At 46.2% G+C, this 26,343-nt stretch overlaps 1 protein-coding gene and 1 non-coding gene across 2 annotated transcripts in view; both read right to left on the bottom strand.

Moving 5' to 3' along the window:
* Nucleotides 1-26,343, bottom strand: part of PROM1 (prominin 1) — a 122,878-nt gene that overhangs the window by 16,309 nt on the left and 80,226 nt on the right. Inside the window, 8 exon segments of the mRNA NM_001245952.3 lie at nucleotides 508-654; nucleotides 2,479-2,563; nucleotides 7,260-7,363; nucleotides 9,641-9,764; nucleotides 14,616-14,768; nucleotides 17,731-17,890; nucleotides 21,820-21,883; nucleotides 24,225-24,299. Coding sequence (NP_001232881.2) covers nucleotides 508-654; nucleotides 2,479-2,563; nucleotides 7,260-7,363; nucleotides 9,641-9,764; nucleotides 14,616-14,768; nucleotides 17,731-17,890; nucleotides 21,820-21,883; nucleotides 24,225-24,299 — 912 coding nt within the window.
* LOC112447229 (U6 spliceosomal RNA) lies at nucleotides 17,460-17,566 on the bottom strand. Its single transcript, XR_003035330.1, has one exon. It is a non-coding gene; the product is annotated as a U6 spliceosomal RNA (small nuclear RNA).

The following is a 26,343-nucleotide window of genomic DNA, read 5'->3' on the forward strand; positions in this document are numbered from 1 at the left end:
ATGGACACAAGGTAAGCAGACACCCCTGTATTCTTATCTACATGTGCAAAGCAGCATAATTCGTTTTCAACCGTAAAGAGAGACAAAGTATTGGTACCTGCTGTAAAGGACATGAATCTCAAAAAACTTAGGCTACGTGAAATGGGCCAGTGAAGGGCATCAGACAAAAAAGGGCGCCCCACTCATATGAAATATCCAGAATAGGTAAATTCACAGAAGCCAAAATGTGGTGTGAAGGTTGCCAGGGGCTGGAGTGGGAGACGGGGAGCAATTACTTACTGGGAGTGGAGCTTTCCTGTTGAAGGTGATAAACACGCATTAGAACTAGTTAGAGACGGTAGTCGTGTAACATTGCAATTATACTAAATGTTAGTGAATTATTCAGTTGGTAATAAAAGAGTTAATCCAATGTTGTGCAAATCTCATCTCAGTTAAAGAAAAACAAAAACAAAAGACAAACAAATTAAAAAACATGCAAAAGATGACCCAGGAACACGCGGGTCTTACCGCGTTCAAGTAGGCAGCATAGTCTATATCGTCTATTCCAGAAGATCTGAGATCCATAAGGGTTTTCATTCCTGTTTTATCCAGCAGTTCTATATCCTCAATTCTTATATTCATATTTTCCAAATTACTATTTATGTCTCCAGTATGCTGCATAGTTTAAAAAAAAAGAAAAAATTAGTAAGTCCACTCGTCTCCAAAAATGTCACCGACTTAATGCCTTAAAGGAGCAATAAAATTACTCAAGCCAAAAATAAATACACATGCACCTGACTGGCATGTCTTCCTCGTCCCCGAGTCTTCCCTCCCAGCCCTTCCCCAACTCCCAGCCTTCCTCGCTGGGCCCCAGACCAAGCACCATGTGAGGGCCTGGGATGCAAAGCAAAACCCTGCTGCATCTCCACCCCCCAAAGATCTCAAAGTGAAGAGGCGGTACTGTGATAAAGGCAAGTGAACTGCATCAGGACACGAGCCTTGCAAGGCAGGGGGCTGGGGAGGGCTTCCGAGAGGAGGTGGCTTCTGACCAAGCCTTAACAAACAGAGATGATGAAAGGGGCTCGGCGGGCTGCTTTCCAGGGGAAGGAGGTGGCATGCCCTCGACTGGGTACTAGAAACACTCCAGATCATGGGCATGCGGTTGGTGACTGTGGGATCTTGTGTGTCCAGGGGGCACTGCTCATCATTGAGAAAATGGCATAATGAGTGGGTGAGCAGAGGGCATCCCTTTGGGGCCTGGCTGCAAAATGGTATTGTATTTATGAGTGCATGCAAGGTATGTCTAGAGAAGAGAATACAAAATTTGTACACAGCTTTCAAATAAGCCTCTTGACCTCTGAAGACCCTCAGGTCATCTTGACCTCATGGCACCCCTTTGGTGATGCCTCCGTACAGAAGCCGTGGGGCTTGGGGAACCACCTCTTCCTTTGACTTTCCTTGATATCTGCTTCTGTGTTGGAAGCCCAGAAGGCACCAGCTTCCTTAGCTTCTTTCCTACACAGCAGAGAAAGCCAGCAGGCCTCTAGGCAGCCCTCTAGTGGGCACCTAGGCTAAGGCACCAGAGGCCTGGGCTGCCGGAGCCCCCTCACCCCTCCCCCCAGCCAGTGTGCTCTGCAGGGGCCTCTCCTTGGAGTCTGAAGACTCCAGATTCGGCTGTGGGCTTGGGTAAAGGAGGAAAAGTGGTCATCCATTCAGTCTCTCTCCACCCTTGCTGCCATGCAGCGTCTTGCCAAGGGCCCACCTAGGAGGAGCCCTGGGGTCCCGCCACCATTCACACAGAGTAAGGACTCTGTGGGCCACAGTTCTTGTCCCTCATCAGCGATGTGACAGAAAAGGATGGCTGGTCTGGGAGAATCAATACCCCGGGAAGCAAGTAGGGTTTGTGCCTCCAGGGACTTTGACATTCAGCAAGCTAAACCATTTCCCCGTGAAGGGTCTGCAGGGAAAACCCTGGAGATGCTTTTGTTCCATTCACAGGAGAAACTCATGTCTCAGAAAATCAGCTGGTCAGGGGTGATGCCAAGGTCTTGGAATTAGATAGACATGAGGTTTGCACAGCCTTGCAAATGTACTAAAATCATTTCAAATGGCTCATTTTATCTAATATGAAATCCACCTGAAAAGAGAAAACGGGGACCACTGAATTTGGTAAAGAAACATGTCGATTTCCTGATTGGTCCTAATTACTCACCTTTGTTGGGGAAGGAAATGGCAACCCACTCCAGTACTCTTGCCTGCAAAATTCCATGGATGGAGGAGCCTGGTAGGCTACAGTCCATGGGGTCACAAAGAGTCGGACACGACTGAGCGACTTCACTTTCTTTCTTTCTATAGTTGCTTTTGGAGAAGGAAATGGCAACCCACTCCAGTGTTCTTGCTGGGAGAATCCCATGGACAGAGAGGCCTGGTGGGCTACAGTCTACGGGTTTGCAAAGAGTCGGACACGACTAAGCAACTAACACACACACACACACTCACCTTTGTAATGTTGAGCTGTTCACTGACATTGTAGATGTGGTCGAGCTTAAGTGTGGCATAAAGGCCTTTATTTTCTTTGCAGTCACTGAGGGAATAAACAGAGAAATCAGGATGCAAAAGGGCAGTTGTGGCTACCTCTGTCCGCTGCGCAGGATGGAGAGAAAGGTTAACCGTCCATTTTTGTTCAATCTGTGAATATGGACACGACGGGGCAGCTGGGTGTCAATGCAGTAAGCCGCCACCAGTGTCCCCAGGAACCCCCCGGGGGGCCCACCACTCCTGATGCCTTTCCCTCTTTTCCTTAACGTCCCATGTTTGGCACAGATACAAGGTGAAAGGTGAAAGTGAAGTCGCTCAGTCGTGTCTGACTCTTTGCAACTTCATGGACATAGCCCACCAGGCTTCTCCGTCCATGGGATTTTCCAGGCAAGAGTACTGGACTGGGCTGCCGTTGCCTTCTCCAGGGGATCTTCCCAACCCAGGGATCAAACCCGGGTCTCCCACACTGCAGGCAGATGCTTATCCTCTGAGCCACCAGGGAAGGCCACAAGAGGACAGGTAAATACTACAGCCTTAGTGCTCTGAGTGATAACGAAGTTTACAAATTGGGAAGACATAAACTCTAACCTGAAAAAACCAACACATGTCAGAGAGATGTGTATTACCAAGCATTATCTTTATTAAAAGATTTAATAAATATTTATTAGAAGACTCTATCGGGCTTCCCTGGTGGCTCAGTGGTAAAGAATCCACCTGCCAGTGCAGGAGACACGGGTCCAATCCCTGATCTGGGAGGATTCAACATGCCATGGGCCAACTAAGCCCATGAGCCACAACTACTGAGCCCGCGTGCCCTGGAGCCTGTGCTCTGCAACAAGAGAAGCCGCTGCAATGAGAGGCCCGTGCAAGGGAACTAGAGTGTAGCCCCTGCTCACTGCAGCTATAGAAAGGCCTGCTCAGCAACGAAGATCCAGCACAGCCAAAATAAATAAAATTATATAAAAAACTTTATCCACTGACTTCCTGGCAGTCCAATAGCTAAGCCTCTGCACAAGGGCCCAGTGAAGCCAAATAAAGAGATAAATTTGTTGTTAGTCAGTTGCTGAGTCATGTCCCGCTCATTGCCAACCCATGAACTTCAGCCCACCCGGCTCCCCTGTACTTCACTGTCTCCTGGGGTTTGCTCACACTCATGTCCGTTGAATTGGTGATGCTATCTAAACATCTCATCTGACATCCCCTTCTCCTCCTGCCTTCAATCTGTCCCAGCATCAGGGTCTTTTCCAATGAGTCAGCTCTTTATATCAAGTGGCCAAAGTATTGGAGCTTCAGCTTCAGTGCCGGTTCTTCTAATAAACATTCAGGATTGATTTCCTTTAGGATTAACTGGTTTGATATCCCTGCTGTCCAAGGGACTCTCAAGAGTCTTCTCCAGCACCTCAATTTGAAAGCATCATTTCTTCCATGCTTAACCTTATGATCCAGCTCTCACATCCATACATGATTATTGGAAAAACTATAGCTTTGGCTAGACAGACTTTTGTCAGCAAAGTCATGTCTCTGCTTTTTAATATGGTATCTAGGTGTGTCATAGCATTCCTTTCAAAGAGCAAGTATCTTTTAATATCACAGCTGTGGTCACCATCTGCAGTGATTTTGGAGCCCAAGAAATAAGACCTGTCACTGCTTCCACTTTTTCCCCATGTATGTGCCATGAAGTGATGGGACTGGATGCTATGATCTTAGTTTTTTGAATGTTGAGTCTCAAGCCAGCTATTTCACTCTCCTCTTTCACCCTTATCAAGAGGCTCCTTAGTTCTTCCTCACCCTCTGCTATTAGAGTGGTATCATCTGCATATCTGGAGAAGGCAGTGGCACCCCACTCCAGTACTCTTGCCTGGAAAACCCCATGGACGGAGGAGCCTGGTAGGCTGCAGTCCATGGGGTCGCTAGGAGTCGGACACGACTGAGCGACTTCACTTTTACTTTTCACTTTCATGCATTGGAGAAGGAAATGGCAACCCACTCCAGTGTTCTTGCCTGGAGAATCCCAGGGACGGGGGATTCTGGTGGGCTGCTGTCTATGGGGTCACACAGAGTCGGACACGACTGAAGTGACTTAGCAGCAGTAGCAGCAGCATCTGCATATCTGAGGTTGTTAAATATTAAAAAAAAATAAAGACTCTATCAAGCCCCTTCCTGACCATTTCCCTCCACATTTCCAGGGTTGAGCTCTACCTAATAAACCTACGGTTGGACTAAGGGTAGGGGACAGGGAGGGGCTGGCAAACGTCCACTTTGGCTGTAAACCTAACTTGGCCTCACCTCTCCTAACTTCTCTGAAACGTGGCAAATGCCTTCTCGAGTGAGCTCACAGGGTGGCCACACCCTTGCACATCCATGCCACCCAGATGACCTCATCTTGGGTGCCGCTCCCTTGTGCAGCTGCCAAGGCCCTGCGGCCCCGAGGGACGCCTGGGAGAAGAACTTCCCAGAATCCTGGGAGGGGTGACGCTCCTCTCTAGGGAACCTCAAGTAGGCTGGCGTTGGTGATACACTGACCACCAGAGGAAAGACCGGAGAGTTCCACCGGAGCCAGAATCCCAAAAAGCTTGCAGACGAGGCCGAGAAGCTTGGCTTCCTTCTCTTAAGCCTGGTGAGGGTTTCATTCATTGCATTCATTGGAGTGCACAGACTCCAATGGATTGAAAGTGTCTTCCTAGAACATGCTGTTGAGAAGGCTCCTGTGACCCTCTGGGCAAAGCAGAAGACCCCAGGTGATGAGCAAGTCTGCCATGGGGGCCGGGTGCCAGGCAGATGGACCCCTCTGCTGCTTACTCACTGTCTGTTTCCCTGGAAGTGAGGGGAGCTGGTGATACTCAGCTGACTATGATCATCCTGCTGAAGTGACAGGAAGGGGACCGGGTGATCACAGAGGCCCTGGGGGTGGAGCCGGGCTGGCGCCCAGGCAGCCTGATTCACGGCCTGGTCCTCAGGCTACACCACTGTTGGCCCGTGAGAGACTTGGACCTGATGAGAGATTTTTGCATATGGAGGGCTGGGGACGTCTTTCCGGCTTCTGCAAGATCTAACTCAACTTTTATGCTAACTAAAACAGATTGCTTGTGGCCTGTCAAAGAGACATTTGTATGTCAGCTTACATACAATGAAATTATGAAAGAAAAGGGTGTACTGACCAGGAGAATGTACCCATCAAAATAAAGATTAAATGTTTCCCTCCCTGGGACATCAATGCTGGTCCTCCCTAGGTGATAAGACCGCCTTCCAGGTGCCAAGGCCATGCTGACTTGCTATATATATGCTGATCTGTTTTTGTTTTTTGAAATCTTTAATGCATGTATGCCTGACTTATTTAATGTTACTTGTCCTGACAAGATATAAAACTGTGCTCAGAGCCATGGTTCCTGGAACAACTCCTCAGAGCTGTCTGAGAGGCTGTCTCCCTGGCCAAAGTCCGCAGTTTGGCTCACGCTGAAGGAGGAAACAGAACAGGTTCTATCTTGAGAGCAGGACTCCATCTTGGGCCGGACTGTGGACTTTGAGCTCTATGCCCAGAATCTATGGAAAGGACATACCAACTGGAAAACCAGGCCCAAGAGCCCAAGGGCTCTTCATCGCTAAAAGAATACCCTAATTATCTGTGTAACTGAATAGAATCATACATTCTACTATGCTTATTGGGGTATGACCACAGGCCTATTGATAATTGTCCACTGTTAACTACCTAGGCTTGGAGAAGGCAATGGCACCCCACTCCAGTACTCTTGCCTTGCAAATCCCATGGACAGAGGAGCCTGGTATGCTGCAGTCCATTGGGTCGCTAAGAGTCGGACACGACTGAGCGACTTCCCTTTCACTTTTCACTTTCATGCATTGGAGAAGGAAATGGCAACCCACTCCAGTGTTCTTGCCTGGAGAATCCCAGGGACAGCGGAGCCTGGTAGGCTGCCGTCTATGGGGTTGCACAGAGTCGGACATGACTGAAGCAACTTAGGAACTACCTAGGCTTAAGGCATATGACTCACGGGTTAACTTTGATTGTCAGGGAATTCGGGGAGGTGGGTTTGTGAACGTACACTTAGGGTATATAAGGTTTTCACAAAAACTGGTCGGGGTCCTTGGCTAAGAGGAGACTCTGCCTTGGGTCCACCGGTGTAATAAACCACACTCCACTATCTGCATTGTCCTTCTGAGTGAGTTTGTTTCCTGGAACACGTGGCTACAACAACATAAAACTCTTTCCTATTCCTATTAAAGACTGTAGTATATTTCTGTTCTTTTCTCTTTTTCTGCTGTCCCACAAGGCTTGCAGGATCTTAGTTCCTGAGCAAAGGATGAACCTGGGCTCTGGCAGTGGAAGGATGAAGTCCTAACCACTGGATCTCCAGGGAAATCCCACGCTTATCATTTCCACTGACAGACTCATCCAGTGAATTCTAAATTGTTATACAGCATTTACCTGGGGCAGGGTGACTCTCAAACAAGAGTTTTCCCAGGGTCCCAAGAATGCATTTTAGGGTCACCTCTACCAATAAATTATAGTGATAAAGACAAAGTGACTTGGGATGCACCATCCTAACTCCTAGAGGGTTTTCTGCGGAAGACTGCCTTTTTGGTCTTACTGCTGAGACCAGAGACTGGCTTACTTCTGAAATTGGAAAGTTGACCATTCAAATGAAAAACACATTGAGAGCAAAATTGTCATTGTAAAAACACAACATTCTAAGTAGCAAAAAAATGCATAATGCAATTATTCATACCTGTAAACTTGTTCAAAAGTGAGATTAATATCTGGTTTGTTAAATACTAGGCCAGAGAGATAGTATTTCCAATCCTCATTTAGTAAATATGGAGTGTCCAAAACCTAAAAGAAATGTAAAGACAGTTTTACACTAACATATATGCATATAATTAAATAATATTCTGTTAAACATATAATATTTGGGATATTTTTATTTATATCATGACTTACTTCATTGATTTTCAATTAAACTAGAAAATAGAAGTGTGATTGCAACAGACAGACAGATCACTGGGTACAAACCGAAGGAATTATTAAGAGTACGTTTTTGAGAGGAACATCTAAGTAAAATAAAGATTAGACACGGCTGAAGAATAATTGATTCAGAATATCTGATAGGAAGCCATGAAGCAGTAGGCCCAGCTCTTCACTCTTTCTCCCTGGACAAATGGAGTTAAATCAGGCACATTCTTCAACTTCACATTATGAATTTTAGATGGACTAATGAGTATGTGACTGTATACATACTTGAGGAGTGCAAATGGGAAATACCCTCATTTTTCAAAATATTCTCCTCTACTTTTTAAGAATTGCTCTTTTAACAATTTGAAAGTGAAAGTGAAGTCGCTTAGTCATGTCCGACTCTTTGCTACCCCATTGGACTGTAGCCTACCAGGCTCCTCTGTCCATGGGACTTTCCAGGCAAGAATACTGGAGTGGGTTGCCATTTCCTTCTCCAGGGCATCTTCCACACCCAGGGATTGAAACCAGGTCTCCCGCATTGTAGGCAGACGCTTTACTGTCTGAGCCACCAGCAAAGTCCAATTTTAACAATTTAATGCAGAATAAAAGATGATGAAGTCGGGCTTGATGCATTAATTTTTTTATCAAGAGGCCACACGTGTGACAAACTGATGCTCCCAACTGACTTTTCCTGAACCAACTGAGGAATTAAAATACCTCCACAACAACTGGTTTATCTTAGGAGTCCCTCACCTGATTTTATAACAGATATGAGGTAGATGAATATGTACAATAAAACAGGAAAGTGGAAACACATTTTTTAAATCAGAATAGGGAGAAAGACACTGGAAAGTCAAAATGAGAAGACAGACCTGTAGATCAAAGTGTCTTTATTAGTTAATGAAGCTAAACTTGGATATAGTGCCCTAAAACCTGAAGTAGTTGGCTGTAGAGGGAGAAAGTGAAGTCCAAATTTAATTCCCAACTACCTCGTCAGATTTCCACCAGGGACACCTCCGCCATGAGGCGTGCCATTTAGCAGTCTCCTTCACGTCAATATTTTTTGAAGATTTATTTTTCGCTGCATCCAGTCTGATTGCAGCACATGGACTCTCGAGGTGTGGCTCTCGGGCTCATCACAAAAGCTTAGTTGTCCACGGGCGGTGGGATGCTAGCTCCTCCACCAGGGATCGAACCTGAGCCCCTGCAGTGCCAGGTGGATTCTCAGCCTCTGGACCACCAGGGAGTCCCCTCTTTCACTGCAAATTTAGGGCCCTTCCACCATCTGTGTGGGGAACTGTCATCTGGGAAGTTCTTTGAAATATCAGAAACCTCTTGAGGTATGGAAGGAACCTGGAAAATTTATCCTTTGATGTTCCACATTTGGAAACTAATTCTGAGAAGAACTGTATTCTCCCCGAATATGACAACCAGCATTGATGAGTAAGCCTTAATTCCTGGTATTGATTTCATTGACATTAAAAAAGAATACAGTTGACCTTTCAACAACACGGGCTGGACCTGCAAGGATTCACTTCTATGTGAATTTTTTTCAGCACTAAATACTACAGTGCTATGTGGTCTGAGGTTGGTGGAATCCGAGGAAGAGTATATGGAGTAATCATGTGAACAGAAGGCTGAATATAAGTTGAATGCCCAGAGGATGGTCACCCCCAGTGCCCTGGTGTTCAAGGGGCACCTGCACTGCCATATTTTTTTTTTCGCTCTGACAAATAGATGGATCTCAACCTACTGAGTACACACCAGGTGCTCATCGTTTTACTCTTGAAGAAACCCACCAGGCCTGCAGCTGCTGCCGCCGCCAAGTCGCTTCAGTCGTGTCTGACTCTGTGCAACCCCAGAGACGGCAGCCCCCCAGGCTCCACCGTCCCTAGGATTCTCTAGGCAAGAACACTGGAGTGGGTTGCCATTTCCTTCTCCAATGCATAAAAGTGAAAAGTGAAAGTGAAGTTGCTCAGTTGCTTCCAACTCTTAGCGACCCCATGGAGTGCAGCCCACCAGGCTCCTCCATCCATGGGATTTTCCAGGCAAGAATACTGGAGTGGGGTGCCATTGCCTTCTCCGACCACTAGGCATGGGGGCAGAATAAAAGCTTTGGCTCAAGCACTTCGTAACGGACACACAATCCATATTTACCTGGAATAACTTTTTGTTTCTGTAAGGCTCACAGACCAGTTTTTCCATATTTCCACCCGTGACAAAAGTCAGCACCACGATGGTCATGATTATCCAAGAAAAGAAGAAACTGAGTCCAACCCCACTGGAAAAACAAACGGGAAAAAAGTTAATAATTCTACAGGCAGTTATTCACCATTACCAGAACTTACTCATTCCACCTATTCCACATATACAATGACCTGGGACGCCAGCTTTCAGCAGGTTAACCCCGGTTCAGCCTACCCAGGGTGCAGACAGGAAGTGCAAGGCGCATCTTAAGGGGATACTTGGCCCTGGGTCCCTGGCCTGCCTGCAGCCCGGCACTGGGGCACAGATGTGGACCTGGGGTCACCTGAGGGAACCAAGGCTGTCCTGTGAGGAGGAGGCTATAAGCTGGTGTCCGTGGAAAATGCTGCCTGTCCTATCAGCAAAGGACGCTACACCCGCTCCAACGGTGAGCCCTGGGGGGCTCACTACAGAAACAGGATGCCCCCCATCTAGCCACCACCTGCTGTAGCCACCCCGAAAGGACGCCCCCTGCAGAGACTCAGGAGGATAGCTGAGGCGCTCGTTTCAGGAATGATGTCAGTGAGCTCAGACTATCTGCCTTTCTTTTCTCTCTTTTTTTTTTAAAGAGATGAATCTGTAGACATGCCGCCTGCCGTGTAAGGTTTTATTTTTAATTTGTAGAATGTTGTGGTAGTTTCAGGTGTACCGCAGCAGTAAATCGGTTGTACCTATACATACGGCCACTGTTTGTTTTTCAGATTCTTTTCCCATACAGCCCATTACAGAACACGGAGTCGAGCTCCTGTGCTATACAGCAGGTTCTTACCAGTTACCTATTTTATATATCACAGTGTACGCGTGCATCTACCCCAGTCTCCCAGTTTATCCCACCTCCCTTGACTCCCTGGTAACCATACGTTGGTTTAGTCCGTTCATGACTCTATTGCTGTTTTACAAATAGAAGTTCATTTGTACTCCATTTTGTTAGAGTCCACACAGAAGCAACACCATATAACACACTGAGTGAAGTAACTCAGACGCAGAGAGACCAACCCCACGTGGTGTTCTTCAATTAGTACTAATCTTCTGAGGCTCCGAGGACCAGGTCTTTCTCGGAAAAACTCCTCTATAGCCTGGCTCCTCCCTCACCTCTTCAGAACAGTTCCCTCAGAGCGACTTGAGAGGCTGTGTCCTGGCCTTAAATCCTCAGTTTTGTCTGCCAAATACAGCGTAATTCTCAGATTTTAGGGGGTGCGTTTTTTTCAGTTGACTACAGGCAATGTACTCTGGGGAGTCTGAAAGGGGCAGATGTATTCAGATATTCAGAGGGATGCAGACAGAGAAGCGCTGTGAGGGACAGCCCAAGATGGCGGGCAGGGGCATCCAGCGGGGAAGCCTGGAGGATCCCGGAGGGAAGGCCACTGAAGGTCTCTAAGCATGGGAGGAACACGCCCCGAATTCTCTCTGTAAAAACAAGCTCTCTTGGCTGCATGTGAAGGGTGGATGGACAGGTGCCCACAGTGGAGGGTGTTAGGGAGCTGGCTCTCTCTGGCCCCAGGGGGGCCTGTTGCAGCTATGAGCGGTGGAGTGGAGTCAAGGGTGAAAGAGGGCTGAACCAGGAGGAAGACACAGGAGGATATGAGGAAGACTCGTGCGCTCAAAGTGAAAGGAAGGGAAGACGGGGTGCGCCAGGGCTCGTCAGCAGCAGGGACAGGGAAAGGGGGAGAAGATGGACTTCTACAAGGTCCTGTTTTCCGGGAGACACGGCGGAGGAGATGCTGTGCAGGTGCAGTTTGGTGTTTGGAGCACAGAGGCCTGGGTTACAGACCTACTTTAGGGAGTCAGTGGCTTAGAAATGATGACTGATCCTTGGGGCTGCAGGGGGAGGCAGGGGCAAGCCTAGGACTGACTGGGCCTGGGGGCACCTCACCATTTGAACAAGAAGTGGTAGAAAGACAGTCAGCAAAGGATTCCAAGGTGGAGGCTCAGGAGGGTGGGAAGGAAACCAGGAGGGTGTGAGGTCACTGGGAGTTACGGCGTGTTTGCACAAGGAGGGGCAGCTGTTCCGTCCCTGCTGTGACATTTGAGAAGGACTCAGAGAAGTCCCCTGGACTGGAGACGCAGAGGTCACTGCTGGCCTGACAGTGACAGGTGAGGAATCACAGTGGCTCGGGCTGGGCAGGAGGTGGGGGACCAGGAAAGGGGCAGCAGACGCAGATCTTCATTTCAAGATGTCTGTGCAGACAGGCGAGTTAGAGGGGAGGATGGGTTGTCCATGGGGGTTTCCTGTTTTCATTTCTAAAGAGGGGAGAGCCCCGTGGTGTGGCCGATGGACATTCACCACTGCACCCCACTCAGCCTCTACAATGCTCCCCAGAGCCTCAAAAGACACGTGACCACAGAGAATCCAGGACTCCTCCTTTCAGATCTTTTCACTCAGATCCTCCTGGGAGGCAAGGACTCTTGCTTGGTTGGTAGAGAGACCATGCTCTTGACTGGACAGTATCAACCACTTTCAAAGAGCAGGTGGTGTTTTGGCTTGAAGCTGAACCAAACATACTCTTTCTCATTTCTACAAACAAGTCAGTGATTAGAAGGAAGAAACAGCATTCTCCTAGTTTGATGAGTCCATCCAGTTGTTGACCAGATGACTCAAAAGATGCAGCATTCTGCCAAGTATGGCAAAGCATGCCATGCTGAAGGGTGGGCTTCGACAGGACAAAAAAGAAATTGCAGACACCCTCAGGGTGCAGACCACCCAGAATGCACCTAACAGCAAGTGACAGCTACCAGCCTGTCCCCTACTGCTGAGATGGGTCCTATGGCTCCTAAGTCAGAGGTTTACATGTGACTCTAACCCTTTAGAGATCCCTTAACGTGAGATGTGAGTATTACAGCCAAACTAAGGTGGCTCTCAGCCTCCCGTCAGTTTGCTCATGACTCTATTTTATTTTATTTTTTTTGAGCTAGATACCACATTTTTTTGCTTTCATTCCCCCCCAAAAAGTAGAATAGACTTTTATGAAAGTTGAACCTTTTTAGAGCAATTGACTTCCTCCCTTCAATAATTAAAACGATGCATTAACAACACATAAATCCACCATGAAAATACTGACAAAATAGCCAAGTGATAGGGTTATTAAATTTTGAACATTAAATTAATCTTCTGTCTGTAGCTGTGGACATTTAAACAAAAGGCTGGGCAGATACACTCTTCCTTGTTGGCTTAATTCCTGAAGCTTAGGCATGTGAGCAAGAAGGCACGTCCATGGGTGGAACTCTGTCCAGCTTTATCCAGTTCTGGCAGACTCCCATGTCATCAGCTTTAAGGTTATTTTTAAAACTTCACTTAAAAAAAAAACAACAAACCCACAAATGAACCTAACAGAAAGACTCACAGACATAGAGAAAGACTGGTGCTTGCTCGGGGAGGGGGTAGGGCAGGCAGAGGGATGGGCTGGCAGTTTGGGGTCAGCGGATACAAATTATGCCATTTAGGATGGATAAACAACAAGGTCCTACTGTATACACAGGGAACTATATTTAATATCTTGGAATAAACTATTACCGAATAGAATATAAAAAGGAATGTATACATGTGAGTCACTTCGCTGTACAGCAGAAACTAACACATTGTAAATCAACTATGCCTCAATAAAACAAAAACTCATATGCCTGTATTCATGTGAATAAAGGCGTGTACTACAGTGAAGCCTGAAGCTTTACGGAAATGGCCTTTAGAGTCACAGCTCATAAGTAGCCAGATTATTATAGTGACCCAAAGTTTAAAAAAGCAAATTAATGCATGTCACTATAGACACAAGTCAAGAAATGGCTGTGGTTTTGGTTCCCTATGGCCCAAAACACCTCTTCTAAATCTTAACCCTCCCCTGGAGCCTCATCACCACCATCCCCAACTCATTCCCAGGAGTTTATAGGAAAAGAGAATATCACAGAGCTTCCCCTCTGGGGAGCATTCCGAGCTTTTACCCCTGGTCACTGGTTTACATTTCTGGCTCCACCTCCACTTCCATCCAGCACATGCCCCCTCTGCTTTGTTATAAGCTAGTAAACGGTTTTCTTTACAAAGATAGGAACTTGGCTACGAATCTGACTGAAACAGGGAAAACTGCTCCAGTGTGCGTCACGTTTAGCACCTGCTGATACCTCAGATACCTCATCTGATACCTCATCAGATACCTCATACCTGATCCCACCACTAATACAGGCTACCTGTCTAACTCCCAAGGGTGCTGGCTCCTCAATCTTTGTTCTAAATCGAGTCTCTAGAGCTTCAGAGTGAACAGTGTCTGGTGTCAGATCAACCTTCAGAAAGTGTCTGCTGAATGCATGGATTGGTAGATAGATTGACAGATAGATAAATAGATGCTGTTGTTTTTTAGTTGCTAAGTTGTGTGTGAGTCTTTTTCGACCCTGTGGACCATAGCCCGACAGGCTCCTCTGCTCATGGAATGTCCCAGGTAAGAATACTGGACTGGGTTGCCATTTTCTTCTCCAGTGGATCTTCCCAACCCAGGGATCAAACCTGCGTCTCCTGCTTTGGCAGGCGGATTCTTTACCATTGAGCCACCAGGGAAGCCCAGAGAGATAGACAGATATGGGGGAAAACAATGAGAATTAAGAAAGCAAACTTGGAAATAATTTCCTGATAGCTGTTTTATGGAGGAGCCTACCATACACACGTGAATATACATATAAACATGGATTTTAAGCTTGTCTCTCAAAGTGCCACCAACCTAGAGTTTCCTTGATTTTTATGCTTAATGGAATTTCCCAAACCAATGAAAGCATGATCACATCAGGTCTCCCCTGTCTGTCACTGGAACCCAGAGTGCTTGGTCCAGAGGCCACGGGGTCCCTGTCACACCACGGTCCCCACCCTGTGTTTCCACCCTTCACAGACCAAGGAAGGACCGAGACTCACACCATGAGGAGGAGGCCCCCGGTGTTCGAGACACAGCCTCGTCTGGTTGGGGTAGCTTTCTGGTCATAGCCCAACGTGCCACACAGCAAGCCCAGGAGGTAAAAAATCAAGATGAGGGTCAGCAAGCAGCAGATGACCAAGCAAACCAGCCACCTGGTGGAGCAAACACAGAACAGGCACACGTGAGTGGTGACATCATCGCAACACAAGACTGCTGGACCCGGGCTGGAGGGGTCCACGCTACCCTTGGCAATCAAACACCAGAGTCCTGCTCACTCCTCAGAGGGAGAGCGCGCTGTGAAAAGACGTCTTTCCAGCCCGAGTCCTCCAACCCAACCAAATCAACATTTATCCTGGTTTCAAAGAGCTCTCAAAGGTCACGGGATTATCGCTTTTTTCCCTTCGCTTTAATCCACCGGCCTGGAAGCAGGGTTGACTCAGCCTCTCCGAGGCAACTGACAACCATGCCCCTTAAGGCTTTTCAGTTCTCTCAAGGTTCCTGAGGCTACAAGTGTGGATAATCAGGTGTTAGAGAAAAGAGTAAGTGATGGTTGGAATGCGTATTCAGATAGTTATTGAGGGTGGACCCAGGACAAGCCAAACTGAACACTGATTTACTTCCCCTGCCAAACACAACCACAACCACGCCCCTTAAGGCTTTTCAGTTCTCTCAGGGTTCCTGAGGCTGCAAGTGCTTATTATAAAGAGGATGAGATGCAGATAGATCATGCTAGACAACAGATAAGAATTTGGGACTGGTTCCCCTGGTCTTTTATCTAAAATGTTTTGTGATTTTAGGAATACTAGGGACAGCGGGGTGGGGAGTAACCTGTGTTCCTTACTGAGGCAGATACCTTCTACTTGATGAGTGCACTCAACATTTTACAAATTTTCACATCAAGTGAGAACAGTGTATGCTCAGTCATGTCCGACTCTTTGTGACCCCATGGACTGTAGCCCGCCAGACTCCTCTGCCTGTGGGATTCTCCAGGCAAAGATACTGGAGAGGTGTGCCATTGCCTACTCCAGGGGATCTTTCCCGACCCAGGGATCCAACCTGAGTCTCCTGCATCTCCTGCAATGGCAAGGCGATTCTTTACCACTAGCACCACCTGGGAAGGCCTTAGAATTTTAGGCCCATCCCAAATCAAATGCCTGCAGAATGGGGGTCTCAGTGTTATGGGAGGTCTTGTGAGACACTTGAGGATAAAGGATCCTCAGTTAGGTCTTGCTGGCATTCCTCAAATGTACAGCAACCCAGGAGCATTCAAGGGTAGAAATACTTCCCAATGTTTAAAATGCTAAAAAACAAAGGATGTACTCTGCAACAAAAGCTGTCACTGCAGTTCTTCATTCAGTTAAGAATAAACTCAATCATTATTAATAATGGGCTTCCCAGGTGGCACTACCAGTAAAGAACCCACCTGTCGATGCAGGAGACCTCAGAGAAGGGGGTTTGATCCCTGGGTTGGGAAGACCCCCTGGAGGAGGGCATGGCACCCCACTCCAGTATTCCTGCCTGAAGAATCCCAAGGATAGCCACCAGCACCTACTCTGTGACGTTTTGTGCCAGATCCCGAGGATACAAATTTAAATAAGCCATGGAATCTGGCTTCAGGGATCTTTTACTGTTAATGCATGCCTCATCTGCTTTGTTAAATTTCTTTTTAAATAAGCTTGTAGTCTCAGGGCGTGGGAGGAGGAAGGAAAGGGAGCTGGTATGTAGACAGATCATTGCACCATTCCTCCCATCTGTACCACTCTGACTTCTAATGAGATTTCAAGTCCACTGGGAAAGGGTCTGTCTTATGTTTGTTTGTAAAGCGTCTGCCTACAATGGGGGAGACCCGGGTTCAATCCCTGGGTCGGGAAGATCCCCTGGAGGAAATGGCAACCCACTCCAGTACTCTTGTCTGGAAAATCCCATGGACAGAGGAGTGTGGTGGGCTGTAGTCCATGGGGTTGCAAAGAGTCGGACACAACTGAGCGATTTCACTTTCTATTCTTTGTTCTGACACCTGCTGGGGTGGCCAAGCCACATGGTAGGAAAAGGCCGGCTGATACACAGCAATAAGTAAGGGCACAGTCAGATGGGAGTTAAAAACCCACCTTTGCCACGTTGTCCTCAGTCTTGAGTAAGTCACTTCACCTCCCTGAGTCTCAACAAAACAGGGTTATAAGCACAATACAACCCGGGGGGTTTCTGTGAGATGCCACATGGAGAGCTCATGGTGGGCGCACTGCGACTCTTCCTAAAGGCCAGCAAGTACTGTTATTGTCTCACTATTTATCTTGTGCTCCTGTACAATAAATATTCCAAGTAGGGATGGCAGTCTGTGTGGTCTCCTGGGTTTAGGCAGCTGGAAGAGTTCCAGTAGTGGTTATGGGGCTGAGCCTCTCAGAGAAGGGATTCCGTCTTACTCCTCATGTGATCCTGGAGATCCCGTGAGTCTCTCCTGTCCTGTTCTCCCCGAGCTCTTGTCTGAGACATATGCCCACCAGCCTCTCCCAGGACCACATCCTCCCATTAGTGTTTTTCTAAAGGACAAAGAGCTGGGACCCACAGCAGCTTCAGACAAGCCACTGGTGCCAAGGATGCTCTTTCCGTAAGAACCAGCCTCTATGTATTTATTTTATATAAGCATAAAGAAAAAATACTATCTGAATGCTCTTTCTAATTTCTTTTAAATTTTAAAATCCTGTTACATACCTTAGATAATTATAACCAAGACTCTGGAAGCCATCAAAATTGCAAATAATTGACTATTTGGCTCAAGAACTTCCAGTCTTCAATATATACACACACACACACACACACACACACACACATATACATATATACACACACATATATAATGCTTCGTGAATTTTCATGTCATCCTTTCACAGTGGCCATGCTAGTCTTCTTAGCGTGGTTTCAATTTTAGTACACATGCTGCTGAAGTGAACACTTCAACTTCTTCAATGAACTTAAACTAGGGTGAACACATATCACCTTGTGGCCTCTTTGTACAATTTGCTGTCCTAAGATGATCCTGGTTATATCGTCAGATTTTCACCCCACTCCCCAGCAAGCTCCACGCTCGTAGTGGAAAAGCTCAAAGAGGGCACTGACCTGTATGAATCGCATTCTTCCATAGTGGGTAAATACTGGAGGATATAATCTTCAGAGTCATTAATGTAACGGACGAAATTCGACAGTGTCTTCTGAATAGGAATCTTCGTGCTTATATTTTTGACATCAGACTGAAGGGAATTCAAGGTCTTTTTAAACTCTGAAAACAAAGATGCCTTGGTTACGCATGTTCATAGAGGAGACAAGACACTTAGTTTTGGAATGTAACTGAAAAGCTTGAACCACTCTTAGTTCCTCCCGTGTTATGCAGATGTTTAAAATATGAGAAGATCCTACAACAAGCGTGAATGCAGTCAAGTCTATTGAAAAGCAATTAACAAAAGAGCAAGCTATGAGAGCTGACTTAAATGACATGGTGTGAAATCAAGCCAGAGTTTTCTACTTATTTCACTAAAAAAAGAAAAGCAAAATGGACCAAGTTACTAAACTGGACTGTGTGCCTACAGCAGACAAGGCATTTTTACATATGTTAACTCATTTCTCATTCCCAGTTCACTAACAGGGATGCTGGGCTCATAGGGGTTAAATCACTTGACCATAGGTCTGTTTTTCAGAAAGTACTAGAAATGGGATTAAAAACTCAGGTTCACCTACCTATAAAGCTTCTGTTAAATGATTTTGCAAAAAAAAAAACCAAAACTATTTAATAATATAAGAATCCCTCCATCTACAAAATAGCACTGAGGAACACAGTAATTCTCCAGGAACAATTTTTTGAACACGTGACCTCAGGTGACATTCTTGTTAAAATTGTATTTGACTCATACAAATGGAATCTTGCTAAAGTCTACCTGTGTCTCCTACATGCAAAAAGCAGTACTATTCCCAGCGGTCAGTTTCTATTAACCTGTATCCTAATCTCTCAGGGAGGTTATGGTGCATCTTTCTGGAATGTGTGTGATCATCAGGGCAGGTCCTGGGATCAAAGTCAGCCGGGGTGGGGACCATGACCACTCACTAGGACCTGAAGGGGGCCTCATCCACAGTGATTCTTGATGGGAAACATCCCAGAAACATACTCATCGGTCAAGGTCTGCTGATTCTGAAAGGCAGATACACGTCTCTGCAGCAGCGGAACCAAGACTGGCAGGTCTCAGGATGCGATCCAGGGCTCCTGGTGAACTTCGAGGAGCTGGGAGTACCATCCGAAAGGAAATGATGTCTCACTGGTGGGAATTTTTTGCTTGAAATTGTGTGGTTCACCTCCATGTGAATCATCAGGAGCTCCTAGGAGTCAAAGAGTGGGTGGACATCCTCCACATGACTCATGCCTAGAGACCCCAGGACCCTCCACTCGGAGACTCTGTAGGTCTCTCTTTTTTAAATTAATTAATGTGTTTATTTTTGATTGCCCTGGGTCTTCGTTGCTTTGCGCGGGCTTCCTCCAGTTGAGTGGGGGCTACCCTTCACTGAGGTCTGCGGGCTCCTCGTCACGGTGGCATCTTGCTGCAGAGCACAAGGCACACAGGCTTCAGTAACTGCAGCACTCAGGCTCAGTAACTGTGGCTCGCGAGCCCCAGAGCACTCTGGTCTTCGGGCTCTTGCAGGACCAGGGCTCGAACCCATGTCCCCGACACTGGCAGGCAGATTGTTATCCACTATGCCGCCAGGCAAGTCCTCCAGGTCCCTTTGTTCACCCTGAGATTTCTGGGGGTTGATACACGTGGCATCCAACCAGTCCATCCTAAAGGAGATCAGTCCTGGGTGTTCACTGGAAGGACTGATGTTGAAGCTGAAGCTCCATTACTTTGGCCACCTGATGTGAAGAGCTGACTCATTGGAAAAGACCCTGATGCTGGGAAAGATTGAGGGCAGGAGGAGAAGGGGACGACAGAGGATGAGATGGTTGGATGACATCACCAACTCAATGGACATGGGATTGGGTGAACTCCGGGAGTTGGTGATGGACAGGGAGGCCTTGTGTGCTGCGGTTCCTGGGGTCGCAAAGAAGTCGGACACGACTGAGCGACTGAGCTGAACTGAACACGTGGCATATAGATATCCCCTCTCCTAAGTGCAGTTTCCTCGTCTCCGAATCCGGCCCCTTCCGCTTCTCTGCTGTGTTCCTCCCCACACTCCGCAGCCTTGGTGACTCTGTACAGAGCTGCCGCCCTCTCAGCAAATACCTTCTTCCAGCTTCAGTTTGGACGTTGCTTCCTCCGGGAAGCCTTCCACTATTCTCTCCGGCCTCTGGATCCCTTGCACACACCTCACCAGGTTCCCAGAGGGTGTTAAAAGCCAGCTGTAGGGTTCATGCCCAGCTGTAGGGTACGCAGGGGTCATGCCTTCCCTCACCTCCCATCCCCAGAACCCAGCAGCAGCAGGCACACAGCAAGCAATCATGGGCACTAAAGGTTATTTGTTTGGGAAGGACATGAAAACCCTCACTTGTCTTCAACCTGGGGGGCGGCAGGGGGCGCTCACTCAGACTCAAGAAAACTCTGGCTCGTGTTCAGGCGATGGCAGTGTGTATACCCGGCCTCGCGCATGCAAACTGCATGCCCTGCTTGGCCAGACTTACAAGGGAGGGTGGCACGTATTGGCAGAGGAGGTCCAGGAAGAAGAAACAAAGAGAATAAACACAGAGATTAGTAAGCAAGTGGCTCTCGATGTACAGTGTGGGTTATCCTTCAGATGCTGGCATAGGAAAGCCAGAACTCTGTCTTGAATGCTGCTGCTGCTGCTAAGTCGCTTCAGTCGTGTCCGACTTTGTGCGACCCCATAGACGGCAGCCCACCAGGCTCCGCTGTCCCTGGGATCCTCCAGGCAAGAACACTGGAGTGGGTTGCCATTTCCTCCTCCAATGTATGAAAGTGAAAAGTGAAAGTGAAGACTCTCAGTCATGTCCGACTCTTAGCGACCCCATGGACTGCAGCCTACCAGGCTCCTCTGTCCATGGGATTTTCCAGGCAGGAGTACTGGAGTGGGGTGCCATTGCCTTCTCTGTCTTGAATAGGTCAGTATTTTAAAGCAGAATCTTAAATGGAAGGGAAACCACAGAACACCCAAAGCACTATGTATTAGGAGAAAATCCTTTTTACTCAAAGTCTTAATGGGTTGAAAGAACAGTATTAGGGGAAAAAAAAATCAAATACCTCCAACACAACATTTTAAAACCATTCCATCAACAGGTCTTCCCTGGTGGCTCAGCTGGGAAAGAACCCACCTGAAATGTGGGAGACCTGGGTTCGATCCCTGGGTTGGGAAGATCCCCCCGAGTAAAGGAAAGGCTACCCACTCCAATATTCTGACCTGGAGAATTCCCTGGATAGTATAGTCCATGGGGTTGCAAAGAGCGACTTTCACTTCACCATCAACAGATAAAAAGAAGCACTAAGAAGATGATTTAAAGAAAGAGAGGGGATAGCCTTACACAGCTTCAGAGATGTGTCCCCTTAGCAAACAGCCCAGGGGACTCCACACTCTTGCACAAAGAATTGTTTATACTGTGTTCTTTCTCTGTACCTTCACCCTAGGTACGACCACCTGAATTCACTGTGACTTGGTCGCTTGAGATCAGTGGGATTCTCTTGACATCACTTCTGCCTCTCCAAAAGTGTAAGCACCTTAAGACCCTAGAGCAGCATGACGTCAGCCTCACTAGGGCAGCATGACGTCAGCCTCAGAAGCAGACCAATGTTTTCCTAAAGAGACAAAATAAGTCCCTAGACAGAGTGTTCCTTTAAAAAAATCAGTTTAAGCTCTTATAGGAAATACATTTACAGTGAAAACAACCCAGATCTGAACCTTCCAGACTAAGCTATGCCTGTTGTTGGCTCTTATAATGTCTGCCAGGTTATCATCACAGTCTGACCCTCAGCCCTGCAGCTTCCAGCCACAGGAGGATGTTAATCTGTGTTTAATAGGAGTATTTTTTTTTAATTGATATCATTTGGTGAAGGTAGCATTACTGAAATACTCATTACTTAGTTTTGTAGTTTGGGGTTTTAGTGAGAGAATTTTTTTTTTTTAAGAGGGAAAAAGAACAATTCTTAATAATGCATTTCTTTGTGCTAACCAGCCAACTCTTAACAAGGAGACACAATTACTTCTAACCAGCAATCTCACCTGATATGAAGTCCCTGGTTTGATTTTGCACTTCCTCAGGTATATTAGAAAGAGATTCATTGGCCTAAAAAAGGTTCAAATAAAATCATTATACAGAGTAAGTAGAAGAGCATTTCATAGTATTCATGTTCAGCTTAGAATGGAACAGAGAAGCAAAATTCAACCTTTATCTTAAGGCTGAAATGATCATGACATGGTCATTAAAAGTCTAAAAAAAAAATATTCCCCTTTAGAGAGGACTTGCTTTAATTTGTATCCATTAAAAGTTTTTAATTTTCAGTTCATGTTAAATGTTTCCATGTATTTATCCCAGTGTTTCTTAGCTGGGGGCAACTTTGTCCCCCAGGAGGTATCTGGCAATGTCTGGAGATGTTCTGGTTATCACAACTGATAATGTCCTTGCTGTTGGCGGGCATCAGGCAGGGATGCTAATAAATACTTGACAGTGTACAGGACCAGTCAAAGTGCCCTGAGGTTAAGAAACCCTGATCTGTACAATGTATCACATGTAGCTGTGAAGTGAAACTCTAAAAACAATCTTGTTTTCCAAGGCAACTGCATGATAAAATTGGAGATCTAGTCTCAGGGAGAATATTAATGTCCTAAAACACAACTTAGAAAGAATACAAACTGTAGTGAGGCTCAAATGAAAATCAAAGCAGCCATGCCAAGCTCTCTCACTCTTGGGCTAACCCATGAAAGGCCAGTGTCATTATTTCCAAGCAGCTTACCTAAAGAGCCAGACTTCTGTCTAGAAGGGGTTTAACTGTGTTTCTTAACTCTCTGCTGGTGTATTTAGACATCTGTTAGGGAACGCTGTAGTGATTACAACCTCTTACGAACTGAATGTCTGTCTCCCTGGAATGTATATGTTGAAATCTTGACCCCCAAAGTGATGGAATTAGGAGGTGGGGTCTTTGGGACGTGATTATCTCATGAGGGTGGAGCCTCCATGAACAGGATTAGTGCCCTGTTAAAGGGGACTCCAGAGAGCTCTCTCTACTTGGTGAGGATACAGTGTGAAAACCTAGAAGAGGTCCCCCTCATCTGAACCCAACCAGGCTGGCAACCTGATCTTTGACCTTTAGCCACAAGAACTGGTCAGAAATACATTTCCATTGTTTATAAACCACCTGGTCTATGATAGTCTCTTATAGAAGTCCAGGCTTCTCGGATGACTCACTGGTAAAGAACCTGCCTGCCAATGCAGGAAACATAAGAGACGTGGGTTCCATTCCTGGGTCAGGAAGATCCCCAGGAGAAGGAAATGGCAACTCCAGTATTCCTGCCTGGGATATCCCTAGGACAGAGGAGCCTGGCATGCTGCAGTCCATGGGGTGGGAAAAAGTCGGACATGACTTAGTGACTCAACAACAACAATCTAAGTTACAAACTTATTAAGATTTGTGGTGACAACAAGTTCCCACTTTAGCTTAGCAACATAAAAAGGATGGCATAAAAAGGAAGTTCATGACTTGTGTTTCCTCAAAAGTAGCTAAGCCACCCCACACACTGGTACTTGCAGTGCTTTGGTACAGCTGACCTCTACATTTATCTGTGTTTGGACTTGGGGAGGTCAACCATCATAAGAGGTTTAACGTCTAGAAAGGTATTTACAGATCTTCTGATTCCATTTCTTAATTTAACAGGCAAGACGACATCAGAGCGCAGAGACCGAGAGTCTCTAACGACGTGTCTAAGGGGACACTTACTTTGTTAGCACACGTAGATGGGTGTTTGATAGACAGCTGATGACTTCTTTTATGTTCACGCTTAAAAGATGGAGCTGAGAAAAAAGCTATTCTCTCCCTCTTCAGCTCTTGGGGAAATTCCAGTATTCTGGACCAAGGTGGTCCCTGTCTTTTTTTAGGGTTTAAAGTCTTGTGGGACAACCAAGACAGGAAAGCAATAGTCACTGCGATGAGGAACTTAACAAAGAATATTTGCGATGCTCTAAGAGTGTATTAAAAAAGGGTTCTGATCTGGTCAAGATGTCCAGGAAAGGCCTCATTAAGAAGGTGAAGTATAAAACTTCAGGTAGCTACTAGTAGCCCAAGAAGCTGGGCAAAGGACAGGGAGAAAAAAAGAAAACGCCAGGCAGAGCACACAGTCTGCCCACGGGCAGACGTGAGGAGGGCACCGCGTGGCCGCCTCCCCGGCAGAGCATGAGAGCGCGTGGCCGCCTCCCCGGCAGAGCGTGAGAGCGCCTTCAGTGAGCACCAGCACGACGTCCGCCACGACACCCTTCCGGTCCTGGAGGATAAGATCCATCACCCTTCTTGGCAACTCGGCTCCAGAATGTCTCTGCTTTTTCGGTGTTACCTAAGATCCTTATGCACTACTCTACTCTTGAAAATAATCTAAAATAAGCTACTGTGTGGTTTTTTTTCCTCTAAAGACCATACCTTTTGGACCAGGCCGGACAAATCTGTTTGAAGAAGTCCATCAAGCTGAGTAATGTGTCCATCCAAAGACGGGAGCTGAAATTTTATAAAACAAAGTATAAGGCCAGGTGGTTACCCCGCACCCCCAATTCTTTGCCATAAGCAAGGGATCTTCTTAAATTCAACTCCTGAGACATCTATATTATAAAGGGTATGACCTATGTTTCTTCTGAACAACAGCATATTGTTGGAGGAAAACCATTGGCTCAGAATGGACCATACAAGTACTGAGTTTACATGTTTGGAGGTCTCCCATAGCAGTCAGCTAAAAGTGAGGGCAAGAAATTTAACAGATTGAATACATGTGACCTCACATGTGATTGAATACCGGGACTAAATGTTGTTGAATACAGTTGTAAACAGCTTCTTAAAAACTAGCCTTATAAAGGGAATCCCTGGTGGGTCTGTGGTGAAGAATCCACCTGCCAATGCAAGAGACGTGAGCTTGATCCTGGGTCAGGAAGACACCCTGGAGAAGGAAATGGCAACCCACTCCAGTGTTCTTGCCTGGGAAATCCCATGGAGAGGAGCCTGGCAGGCTACAGTCAATGGGGTTGCAAGAGGTGGATATGACTTAGCAGTGAAACCACAGCAGTCTTCAAAAATGTCAGTGTCACCAAAGAAAGACTGAGAAACTGTTCTGGGTTAAAGGAACTAAAGACACACGACAACTAAAGACAATGTGTACCCCAGACCGGACCTGGAACTGGGAAAGAGAAATCAATTTTAAAGCGCACGTTTTTAGAAAAATCAGCAAATTTTGAATATAAACTGTGGATTAGATGGTGGTATTGGATCAGTATTATGTTACCTTAATTTTGGTAGTCATAATCATTATGTAAAGTTAGGAAACGCATCAAAATATTTAAAGGGTAACAAAGCATTATGTCTACATCTCTCCTCTAAATGACTGAGAAAAGAACAGAATGCCTAGTATTGTACCCATATAGATGATAGTATGAACAGATGACAGGTACATCGATACATGGATAAAATAGTATAATTAAACGGAGCAAAGTGTTGACAACTGGTGAATCTAGGTAAAAAAATGTAGACAGGGAAACTGGTACCATTGTTACAAATTCTCTGCATGTTTTTTAAAGCACATCACAATTAAAAGTTACTCCCAAAAGGACTCAATTTCAAAGAATTTAGATGCAAGGATACATCCTACGTATTGCTGTTCGATGACAACAAAAGTTATTGTAGTAGCTTCAACACAAATGTTGAATGTGAAGTGTTTGAATAAAACTGATTCACGAAATGTGAGAGTGTTTTACATAAGTGTGACATGTACATCTCACTGGGCTTCCCCAGTGGCTCAATGCTACAGAGGCCACCTGCTAACACAGGAGATGCGTGTTCGATTCCCAGGACAAGAAGATCCCCTGGAGGAAGAAATGGCAAGCCATTCCAGTATCCTTGTCTGGAGAATCCCATGGACAGAGGAGCCTGGTGGGCTACAGTCCATGGGATCACAAAGAATCAGACAAGCCTTAATGACTGAGCCCACACACAGGTACATATCACTATAATGAAACATTAAAAATATAAGTACTCATGATTATTTTATCTACATCCCAGAACTCTATATTTTCAAGTTGCTCCAAAGCCTTTCTTTTTCTAATCTTGGGATTGTTGAGATATTACCTTATATTTTGGTATCTGTGGTTAATATTACTAGGCCTATCATTTAAAAGCACATTTTAATTTTTAAATGTCTGCAAAAAGGCATTCTGCTTCCTTTTTCATTTTTAAAGCTGAATTCATCACAGATACATTGGTCCCAATGCAGAGAGGGAAGCGGGGAGAAGCAATGCCAGGATTGGGAGTGAAGAGGTACAAAGTACTGTGGATAACATGAGTTAAAGGATTCACTGTACAACACAGGGAATATAGCCAATGTTTTTAAAAAACACACACTGAAATTGTCAAAGGAAAATAAACAGAGAAAGAAGAACGGTGGGGAGCTGAATTCATGCTGAGGGTGGCGGGGCGCACTCAGTCATTTCTGGCTCTTGGTGACCCCACAGACTGTAGCCCACCAGGCTCCTCTGTCTGAGGGATTCTCCAGGCAGGA

The sequence above is a fragment of the Bos taurus genome, chromosome 6 (assembly GCF_002263795.3).
Source record: "Bos taurus isolate L1 Dominette 01449 registration number 42190680 breed Hereford chromosome 6, ARS-UCD2.0, whole genome shotgun sequence".
NCBI classification, from domain to species: Eukaryota; Metazoa; Chordata; class Mammalia; order Artiodactyla; family Bovidae; genus Bos; species Bos taurus.